This window comes from Maylandia zebra, linkage group LG16, assembly GCF_041146795.1.
Source record: "Maylandia zebra isolate NMK-2024a linkage group LG16, Mzebra_GT3a, whole genome shotgun sequence".
Lineage (NCBI taxonomy): Eukaryota > Metazoa > Chordata > Actinopteri > Cichliformes > Cichlidae > Maylandia > Maylandia zebra.
In genome coordinates this window covers 17,105,798-17,117,510 of record NC_135182.1, presented here as the reverse complement: position 1 = coordinate 17,117,510, position 11,713 = coordinate 17,105,798, and the positions used below count along the sequence as shown (strand labels likewise).

The window sequence follows — 11,713 nt, the reverse complement described above, 5'->3', positions numbered from 1 at the left end:
GCAGCATGGCACAAAGACAATGATGGCAACTCTTATATGAAAAAAGTTAAAAACCTAGTGTCCGGTGGAAAAAAAAGTTGCTGACTGACTAAATATCCCTGCGCTTAAATGGCTTGACATCTGCTGTGGAAGTTGTGTTATTGTTTTTTATTTTATCAATGGGAACCACGGGCCCCTTGTAGAAATTTATTCTATGGTTCTGGCTCTAGAAGGCCACATGGTGCATGGTGTGAGGTGAATGATAAGCATGTCCCCTTGGCTTGATGATATGATATTCCCAGCTGGGTCGCCACAGTTTTGCTTCGTCCTTCTTACAGCTCTGACTGCGAGTTATTGAGCTTGGGCCCTCCAGCTGTTTAGAGTGCTATATTTCAAGTAATTGAGTCATGGGATACGAGAGCTGCAAAGTAAGAGAGAGTGAGCGAGTGTTTGTGTAGTAGATGTTTTGACTGACATGTCAAAGGTAATTGAGTCATAGGTAAGAGGGAGTGAAGCTGCCAGCTGTCAGTCTCTTACAGGCTGAAAGCAGCACTCACCATCACCTAAAGAGACAAGGTGTAGGTGTGTACGTGCGTGTGTGCGTGCATTTGTGTATGTGTGTGCACTCATCCACTATGCATTCTGCTGCATAGATACAATAAGCACCTCTAGCAGGTAGGGTCAATGCCAATGACATGGCTACTACACTAGTTAGATTCTGGTGTAGTAGATTTCCCTTTTTATTATTCAGTCTGAATAATGAATGGAGTTTGAACATGGTCATAATCTTAAAGTCAATCTGTTCAAGCTGGGGAAAAAAACAGTTTCTCATTTGTAAGTCTGGACGATTCAGTTCAAAGAGCACTTTCCTTTGTAAATCCTTATTTTAAAATGAGCACAGCATTTTACTAAGGAAAAAATGAAATAAAAAAATACTAAACACAAATGTTTTTAATTTTTATATGTTGCTCATTGTTATGACATAAATAACACTACAGCAACAAACCAACTAATCCATCCATAAATTCAAAGAAACTGCTGACTTGCAGAACAGGTCATGGGCAGTTACACAGCATGTGGACACTACTTCACAACCATTTTCTCCTCAACAGCCTCCACAGTGCGACTTTAAAGTTTCAGCAAATACTTGTGTCAGCACCTCTTACTCCAGCAATAATTAATACACTGTAATCGACAATGAGCTTTCATGTGCTGGCTGTATTTTTGGTGTATTCTTTTATGAGAAGATTTGCATAGCTTATGAAGCCGCTGCTGACTCGAACAACACGGAATCAAATCAGCAAACCCCAAGGAGAGAGGTGAACAGCCTACAGCTGTGCTGGTCTGCACATAATCTGTCTCCTCCAAGGTCACACTGAGTATCACCAACGAATCAATACCAATGGGCAACTCAGAATGGAAATATTAACATATACTATTAAAATTAGAAACCCCTTTGCAGCACAACTTCCACTGTGTTTGTATTTTCTAATTAGTTTTATAGATCACCATGAAATTTGAAAGTCACAAGCACGTACGACATGCAACATCACCAAGGTCCAAGTCAAATTCTCAGTTATTTTAACTTTTGTTGTTTTGTTGGCTTTAACTAAAAAAGCAGCTTAAGGCAGCAAGGTTGAGCTGTTCTTTCTTTGAGGGATTTTTTTTCAAGGACAGTCCCTTCAGCAGCCACAGCAGTGTTATGTTTCTCACACCTACAAGTGACCCATTTTTCGAAGCTTTGAGATGTGTCAGTTTTGACTCCACCAACACATAAAAACTGTTCTTTATAGTCTGCTGTTGAGATCACAGCAGTAGGCTCTCATACATTTTCAAGTTTATAACTTGAAAATGTATGAGAGCCTACTGCCTACTGCTCATTCTTGGGAACTGAATAGATTAAAACAATCTGTAACTTTGAGATCATGTTTTAAAAGAATGTAACTTGTTAGTGGATAGCCTATATCACGGTCTAAAATATGCATAGAAATTATAATTTCCTGCAATAGTTTTGTGTCATTAATGAAAAGCAAGTCACAATACTCTGCCATTTTGTGAATATGAGGTTATTTTATTTCAATCTAACGAGTCAGTCAATAGTAATCGTTTTTCTTTCTTCTTCTTTTCTTTCTGTCTGCTCCCTTTAGTGGTCATCACAGTGGATCATCTGCCTCCATCTCATCTATCCCTAACTGCTAACAAGGAAAACCTTAGCATCTCCGTCTCCATCCATCCATCCATCCATCTTCATCCGCTTATCCGAGGTCGGGTCGCGGGGGTAGCAGCCTAAGCAAAGAGGTCCAGACCTCCCTCTCCCCAGCCACCTCCTCCAGCTTGTCCGGGGGAATACCAAGGCGTTCCCAGGCCAGCCGAGAGATATAATCTCTCCAGCGTGTCCTGGGTCTGCCCCGGGGCCTCCTCCCGGTGGGACATGCCTGGAACACCTCGCCCAGGAGGCGCCCAGGGGGCATCCTTGCCAGATGCCCGAACCACCTCAGCTGGCTCCTTTCGATGTGGAGCAGCAGCTGCTCTACTCTAAGCCCCTCCCGGATGGCCGAACTTCTCACCCTATCTCTAAGGGAGAGGCCAGCCACCCTTCGGAGGAAGCTCATTTCCGCCGCTTGTATCCGCGATCTCGTTCTTTCGGTCACTACCCACAGCTCGTGGCCATAGGTGAGGGTAGGGACGTAGATCGACCGGTAAATTGAGAGCTTCGCTTTTACACTCAGCTCCCTCTTCACCACGACTGACCGGTGCAGCGTCCGCATTACTGCAGCCGCAGCCCCAATCCGTCTGTCGATCTCCAGCTCCCTTCTCCCATCACTCGCGAACAAGACCCCGAGATACTTGAACTCCTCCACTTGGGGCAGGAACTCATCCCCGACCCGGAGTGGGCACTCCACCCTTTTCCGGCTGAGAACCATGGCCTCAGATTTGGAGGTGCTGATCCTCATTCCCGCTGCGTTACACTCGGCTGCGAACCGCTCCAGTGCGAGCTGGAGGCCCTCACCCGATGAAGCCAACAGAACCACATCATCCGCAAAAATCAGAGATGAGATTCTGAGGCCACCAAAGCGAAAGCCCTCCGCCACTTGGCTGCGCCTAGAAATCCTGTCCATAAAAATTATGAACAGAACCGGAGACAAAGGGCAGCCTTGGCGGAGCCCATCACCCACCGGGAACGAGTCCGACTTATTGCCGGCAATGCGAACCAAGCTCTTGCAACGGTTGTATAGGGATTGAATGGCCCGTAGCAATGGGCCAGACACCCCATACTCGCGCAACACCTCCCACAGGACGCCCCGAGGGACACGGTCGAATGCCTTCTCCAGGTCCACAAAACACATGTAGACTGGTTGGGCAAACTCCCATGCACCCTCAAGTATCCTCGAGAGGACAAAGAGCTGGTCCAGTGTTCCGCGACCAGGACGAAAACCGCATTGTTCCTCCTGTATCCGAGGTTCGACTAGCGGACGAACCCTCCTCTCCAGCACCCTGGCATAGACTTTCCCGGGGAGGCTGAGGAGTGTGATCCCCCTGTAGTTGGAACACACCCTCCGGTCCCCCTTCTTGAAGATGGGGACCACCACCCCGGTCTGCCAGTCCACAGGTACTGCCCCTGATCTCCACGCAACATTGCAGAGACGTGTCAACCAAGACAGCCCTACAACGTCCAGAGCCTTCAGGAACTCGGGGCGGACCTCATCGACACCAGGGGCTCTGCCACCAAGGAGTTGTTTAACTGCCTCAGTGACCTCGCCCCCGGAAATCGGTGGGTCACACCCCTCATCCCCAGACTCTGCTTCCTCCCCGGAAGACGTGTCAGTGGGATTAAGGAGGTCCTCGAAGTATTCCTTCCACCGCCCGACAATTTTCTCAGTCGACGTCAACAGCGCTCCGCCAGCACTATACACAGTGCAGGTAGAGCACCGCTTTCCCCTCCTGAGACGCCTGACGGTTTGCCAGAATCTCTTCGAGGCAGTCCGAAAGTCTTTTTCCATGGCCTCTCCGAACTCCTCCCACACCCGAGTTTTTGCTTCAGCCACTGCCCGAGCCGCATTCCGCTTGGCCTGTCGATACCTGTCGGCTGCCTCCGGAGTCCCACAGGCTAACCAAGCCCGATAGGCCTCCTTCTTCAGCCTGGTGGCTCCCTTCACCTCTGGTGTCCACCATTTGGTTCGGGGATTACCACCACGGCAGGCACCAACCACCTTGCGGCCGCAGCTCAATGCAGCAGCTTCGGCAATGGAGACGCTGAACATGGTCCATTCGGACTCAATGTCCCCAGTCTCCCTCGGAATGCTGTTGAAGCTCTGCCGGAGGTGTGCGTTGAAGATCTCGCGGACTGGGGCCTCTGCTAGACGTTCCCAGCACACCCTCACTCACCCGCAGGAGGCGCCATAGGGGTCGGGTGCATTGTGAGTCGGGTGGCGGCCAGGAGCGGAGGCCCTGGCGGACCGACCCCCGGCTGCCAAGACTGGCAATAGGGACATGGAATGTCACCTCTCTGGTGGGGAAGGAGCCTGAGTTGGTGCGTGAGGTTGAGAGGTACCGGCTAGATATAGTTGGGCTCACCTCTACGCATTGTCTGGGCTCTGGAACCAGTCTCCTGGAGAGGGGCTGGACTCTGTCTCAGTCTGGAGTTGCCCCTGGTGAGAGGCGGCGGGCTGGGGTGGGTATTCTTATATCCCCTCGGCTTGCTGCCGGTACGTTGGGGTTTTTCCCGGTGGACGAGAGGGTTTGTTCCCTGCGCCTTAGGGTCGGGGAACGGGTCCTGACTGTCATCTGCGCTTATGCGCCGAGTGGCAGTTCGGAGTACCCAGCCTTCTTAGAGTCCCTGGGGGGGGGTGCTGGAAGGTGCTCCACCTGGAGACTCTGTTGTCCTGCTGGGAGACTTCAATGCTCACGTGGGTAACGACAGCGAGACCTGGAGGGGCGTGATTGGGAGGAACGGCCTCCCTGATCTGAACCCGAGCGGTGCTTTGTTATTGGACTTCTGTGCTAATCACAGTTTGGCCATAACGAACACCCTGTTCGAACATAAGAGTGTCCATAAGTGCACGTGGCACCAGGATGCTCTAGGCCGTAGGTCGATGATCGATTTTGTAATCGTATCACCAGACCTGCGACCATATGTTCTGGACACTCGGGTAAAGAGAGGGGCTGAGCTGTCAACTGATCACCACCTGGTGGTGAGTTGGATCAGGTGGCGGGGGAGGACGCTGGACAGACCTGGTGCACATCTCCGTCTCCTTTCTTCAAATTATATATCATAGCAGGCCTCACTACCATCTTGTAAACCTTCCCTCTGACTCTTGCTGTTATTCTTCTGACACAAATCACCCCAAGCAATGGTCTCGGTCAGCTCTACCCTGCCTAGATTCTCTTCTTCACTGCTCTTGTGCACTGTATGTTGCTTTGGATGGTTGAACCCAGGCATCTGAAATTGTTCACCCTCACTAGTCCCTGCAACATCACTATTACGCGATCTCCTCTTATTCACACACAAGTATTCTGACTTGATTCTACTGACTTTCATTAATCTTCTCTTCAAAGGATACCTCCACTTCTCCAAGTAATCTTCCAGACGTTTCCTACTCTCATTACTGATCACAGTGTCATCAGCAAACATCATAGTCCACAGAGACTCCTGCCTGTCCTCATCTGTCGACCTGTAAATACCATGGCAAACAAGAACAGGCTCTGTTGTCCCACCCCTCACCCTGAACTCAACTCTAACTCCTACCACATACCTTACAACTATTTCACTATTCTCATACATGACTTTATTCTCTGTCACTTCTGACTTCGTTTTTATTACTATTAGTAGTAGTAGTAGTAATAATAATAATAATAATAATAATAATAAAAACTAAAATTAAAAATGTAAATAAAGTAAACAAGTAACAACGCTGCATCGGTCATTGAAGTTTGCTTTTAGGCCCTGGGATGCTGTATATTCTATCTAATAGCAACACCTGGTGGGTGAAAATTAAATAGCACACGCAGAGGCGTGAGCTCGGCCAATACATCGTATTTAATATTCTGCACGTCCTTACTACGGCGGCGTGCCATACATTACACGCTTTAAGTATCACCTGATCGATGCTTAAATTAGCACTTGAAATACTTTAGTGCTTTGTCACGCTGAAACGCAGTTTATTTTGATGTGTGAGGACTGCAGCTTTACAGGAACCCATTTTCTTATTCTAAGCTCTACACGGAACTGAAAAAGGTTACACCAGTAATGCTAACCAGCTGTGCAGCTAGTGTCACCGGTGTTGTCGCTGACAGCCTGTCACTCACCTTGCTGCTGTAACTATAATCTTGTTAGTAGATACAGAGTTGAATGACAGTGGCTGTGTTGCCTGTGCGTTAGTGTTTTACTAAAATTTCGTGGAGCTGAGACGCTGAAAATGAGAGAAGGGTAAGTAGATGGCTCCGTAGCTAACATTGACGAGTTAGCTAGGTGGCTAACTTAAAAAGCTACATATAAGACTGCTAACAGCACTAGCAAGGTAAGGACAGCTTAGTAGTTAGCATTTCAGTTACTCATCTAACTCGGCTGCAGTGAGTGGTCATTTAATGGGGTTAAACTCGTTTGTATAGCCAGCAAATTCAAAGCATGGTGTGTCAGTCGTGACTGATTTGACAGCTTCTTTTGACAGGCCAAAAAAAATACTGAGTGATGACTGGCTGCTCTTAACGATCGACGATCAGTTAAATTAGATACCAACTGCCAAAGCCCTGCTAACACCAGTCGTATGAGCTTTTCACCAGGCTGACAGCAGCTGTCAACGCTTTTCCTTGTGGGTGGGGTCGAGATATTTTTTTCCCTTCGTAAGATTTCCATCTTCATCTTTTCAGCATACATTACCTTAATTTCCCGTACTAACCTCAGCAGTGCACACATCTTACCGCCACCTGATAAGCCAGTATATTCACCAGGGTTTGGTTCCCATCACCTTTCGGTTGGCTGAGCACACCTGATTCCTCCTATAGGTTGCTGATATAGCAGGCGGCGGAAAACAGACCCACTGCAGTCAAACACATTATCCAGTGATGTTTTACTATTACTGTTATTATAAAAACGATACAGTCCTGGTTTAAGTATATGAATGTTTTTAGACAGAATACATAGGGGTCCTTCCATGTCAACTAACCAAATGGCACGAGCTTTGACTTATGATAGTGAAATAAAATTGTGATAAAATGTATTTTCATCATGTTTTGTGCTTCATTATTTCTAAAGCTCAAGACTGTAGTTCATACATATTTTAGCCTTGTGCATGAGACACACAATGTTGATTAAAATATCGGAATATATGGTTGCTGTTGTAGGGACACGTGTCCTTTTTTATTTGTAACCCTTCTTTTAATGCTTAATTTAATTGATTGTCTGATTTCAAAAATTTTTTTGTACAGAATAGGTTTTTGAACAAAGCTTCATGAATGCCTGCAATAATTTAATGAACACTAACTGGTGTTTAATTCTTTTATTAGGTGGGATAACATAGTCTTCATTACTTCCCAGTATTGGTACATGAGCAGTATGTTCAGTTTTGCATCAGTATTTTTTTATGAAGTAGGCTGATAACTGTTATGGATATTGTGCATGATTATATACTGATACAAGAACTTCTGTATTTGATGCAATTACCTGCCAAATCATCTTTGGTTCCCTGTGTTTTTTGGTTGTTTCATTAATGTTTTTGTTTGGTTTTTATTGGTTTGTTGCAGAGTGTGTGGCCTGTGATTCAGCTCTTGTGTAGCCATGGAGAAGCCGTGGAGGTTGTGGGGGGCAATGGAGCGTTGCACCCTCACTCTGGTGTCCTGGTCCTGGGGTGCCTGTCGTGTCTCCCTTTTGGCCCTTATCCTCACCTTCCATCTATATGGAGGATTTTTTCTCCTCGCTCTCATCTTAGCATCTGTGGCAGGCATCCTCTACAAATTTCAGGATGTTCTCCTCTATTTTCCTGACCAGCCTTCCTCCTCTCGCCTTTATGTTCCCATGCCAACAGGAATCCCACATGAGAATGTGTATATTCGTACTAAGGACGGTGTCAAGCTCAACCTCATCCTGCTTCGTTACACAGGAGGGGACACATCTCCTGGAGTCACTGCTGGAAATCAAAGCTGCCCCACTTCTTCTGCTCCCCCTACGATCCTTTATTTCCATGGTAATGCAGGTAATATTGGTCACAGGGTGCCAAACGCCCTGTTAATGTTGGTCAATCTGAAAGCTAACGTGGTGCTGGTGGACTACCGTGGTTATGGAAAAAGTGAGGGTGAGCCCAGCGAGGATGGGCTCTACCTTGATGCCGAGGCCACGTTGGACTATGTCATGACCCGCCCTGATCTAGACAAAACAAAGGTGGTACTCTTTGGTCGCTCACTAGGAGGTGCCGTGGCTGTTCGATTGGCATCAGTCAACCCTCATAGAGTAGCAGCCATTATTGTTGAAAACACCTTCCTCAGCATCCCCCATATGGCAGCAACGCTCTTCTCCTTCTTGCCCATGCGCCTGCTCCCCTTGTGGTGCTATAGGAATAAGTTCCTGTCCTATAGACAGGTGGCGCTGTGCCGCATGCCTTCGCTGTTTGTGTCTGGTCTGTCTGATCAGCTCATCCCACCAGTTATGATGAAACAACTGTACGAGCTGTCTCCTGCACGGACTAAGCGCCTGGCTATCTTTCCAGAGGGCACGCACAACGACACGTGGCAGTGTCAGGGCTATTTTGCTGCTTTGGAGCAGTTCATTAAAGACCTGCTGAAGAGCCATGCCCACGAGGAGAGCGCTCAGCCTTCAGCTAGCGTCACCATTATCTAAAAAAGAAAAAAAAAAGTCAGGGACTGACTGTTCATGGGCTTGAGTGGACTGATTGGGAAAGCTTCACTGATTATTTGGAAGAATGTACATTTTTTTAATCCTTTTGTGTGGGGTTTTATTTTATTTCACTCTTTTTACCTTTCTGTAAATTTAACATGTCAAAATATTTTCACTGTTTCAAGGTTCTAAGAGAGGGTAAGAATGTCCTCCTGAGTTTGTTTGCAGATATGTATGCATGTATTTTTGACATTTTTTAACGAATGAAGCCAGATCATACATGTCACAACACAGAAGACTTTGCTCTAGTAAGTCTGCTCGAATGAATTAAAGTCAGTGAAACAGCTTCTCTTGTTACTGCGTCCATATAGGGGCCTATGGTGTTTCAGTGAAAACTGATTGTTACTGCAGTTAAAATTTCAGTTCATCTGATAAACTGAGCTAGGCCTGATAATGCAGTCTAGGCCTTCAGTGTAAATATATTTAATTTTCTAAATTGCACTTTTCTTTTTAAACTTACCCAAGTGTTTAATTATATGAGCTAACATCTTCTGAGCAATACTTTGAGCAGTGTACTTTTTTCCTCTCCCTCTTTAAGCGTTAATCTGATGTATGTGCAACAGATTGGCATAGAAGGATATTGTTGTGATTACTGTCTATACACATACACCCTTTGAACTTTACTTTTAAAAGTAGCAGAAAGCTTCCTGTTGAATAATTATATTCAGCCACAAGTGTTTGCTGAGATGAAGTGGTCAGGAAGATGAAATGACATGTTTGATACTTCTGCCTGTCAAAAATAACTTATGGACCTCTTATTTCCTGTCTAGCTGCTTCTGTTTCATTGTGATTAAGATAATCTACACGCTGTTCTCCCTGGTTAAAATGCAATGCGCACACAAGAAAAGGTCTTTGTTTTTTAATTGGGCTTTAGGGGTTATTATGCAACATTGGCTTCTATAGTTTATGGTAAGAACCTTTTACAGCAAGTTACATTAGTGTGTTATATATCTGCACCGAAGGAGTCATCGGTTGGTGTAATGGTCTTGCCCCTGCTGACCGCTGGAACACAATAGGGAAAAATTACATAGTTCTCATTTTGTGCAAAAAAGTATTCAGAAGATTTGCAGATATGAGTCCTCAGTAGTCTAAGCAAGAGAAATTTAGTGTGTAATTTCCCAAAGTTAATACTGCAAATCAACAAGAAACTGCAGTCCAGCAAATTCTAATAGGGGGATTTTGAGGGCAGAAATTAACTTTTGAAGATTAATGAAATTCTAAGAATTATTTTTTAACAAAGACTGAGGAATGTGAACTTGCCCTATACCTCTCACCCTTTAGTCACACCATGTGAGATTTCTGGGAGGCATTACAGACATGACGAATGATTACCAAGAAAGATAGTTCCTAAAAATTTACTGTACAGCATTTGGCCATTTGAATACTGAATTGAAATCATTTTAGGGAGCAAAAAACAAACCAAAACACAGAAACTGTTTTTTAAAGAAGAGGTGTATTTAGGAATGAGGTGTAAGCTTTTTTCTTAGCTTTTATCATCAGCATTGTAATTGTTAATTGGAAGATTCTGTCACCCCATGCTTATTTGCAAAACGGCTTTACTCACTTGGAGGGCTTTTAATGAGCTAATTAACCTTTCCTGCATGTCTTCCATGGGATGGAGCGGAGCTCGACAATTAAAACGCTATTATCAGCTCTTGCTTTCTAAATGCAGCACGCGGCAGTGCAGTGGTATCAAAGCCATTTGAACAAGCTCAACAGATCTCCTTAGCCATATTTAATACTGTTTGAGACGTATGCTAAACAAAATCTGACAATGCCAGAAGACCAAATTTGTGCATCACTGTAACTTGACAAATGATCGAAATCCTACTATGAATGTAAATGGTGGTCTTAAGTGAACATGCTTTATAGAAATCGTATATTGCTGGTCTTTTCTTCCTTTTTCTTTGACTTATTTTACTGGCGGCACTGAACATTTTGGGACATTTTTGTATTATATCAAATCCATATGCTGAGTTAATGCACATTGTGCATACAACCATGTGAGTATACACTCTTTTGGCTCCACTAGCTTTGTTTTACACTTCTGCTGTGACTTAGAATTGCACCATCCCATCATTCGAGAGAAGATTGCGGAACTTGTTGTCATTCACTTGATTTACCATTTTGTAGCCTGGTAGGAAGCAAATTTAATAATAAATGGGATATTGAGTCTTCATCCTAGCCAAATGTGCTTTTACAGTCTAACACCCTGTGGATGAAAACAAATAAAATTGAATGTCTTTTAAGTTTTTATAGAAAATCATTGGCCGATCGGATGCGACAGTGCACTGTGGGACTTTTTTTTTTTTTTCTTTATGTGAATCTATTCGGAAGAAATGCTGGCGAAAATGTTGCCATAACTCAGAATTGGTACGTTGCATTTTAAAGCTGGCATGTAATAACATCGAGTCTTGGCAAATTTGTGTGGAAATGAACATGCACAGTCTCGACATACTTTGTGTATATCTGCCACAACCGCTCCGCTTCTGTATGCTCTGAAGAAAAACTGATGATTTATTACTACAGACAAACATCTGAATGAGTCATCTTTTGACTTCTGAGTACAGGGCGGTCAGTTTGAGCAATTTTTTCCATTTTCCAGTTGTTTCTTTACGATTTTTAAACAATGTCGACAACTTCTTTTGTAAGCACACATTTTCACTTTCTATTTTCTGTACTGTAACATGCAATAAATTGATACATTAAAATCTTTTTTGTGGTTTGAGTTGGAGTTTGTGTGTGTCTGCGTGTGTGTGTGCTTTGTTATTCAGGGTGCTAAAACAAGTAACTTCACACTTCTGAGAATAACAGTTTTGTATGTTTTGCCATCTTGTGTTGCTGTTC

At 44.7% G+C, this 11,713-nt stretch overlaps 1 protein-coding gene across 1 annotated transcript; it reads left to right on the top strand.

The window, feature by feature from the left end:
• Positions 1–6,032: 6,032 nt before the first annotated feature.
• On the top strand, positions 6,033–11,594 carry abhd13 (abhydrolase domain containing 13). Its single transcript, XM_004551362.2, has 2 exons — positions 6,033–6,406; positions 7,720–11,594. Exon 2 carries the CDS (start codon positions 7,754–7,756, stop codon positions 8,807–8,809), a length of 1,056 nt encoding a protein of 351 aa, XP_004551419.1. The 5' UTR covers positions 6,033–6,406; positions 7,720–7,753; the 3' UTR covers positions 8,810–11,594.
• Positions 11,595–11,713: the final 119 nt, after the last annotated feature.

Excerpts from the sequence above, each read along its gene's own strand:
- abhd13 (XM_004551362.2), top strand. The coding sequence starts at position 7,754 with ATGGAGAAGCCGTGGAGGTTGTGGGGGGCAATGGAGCGTTGCACCCTC.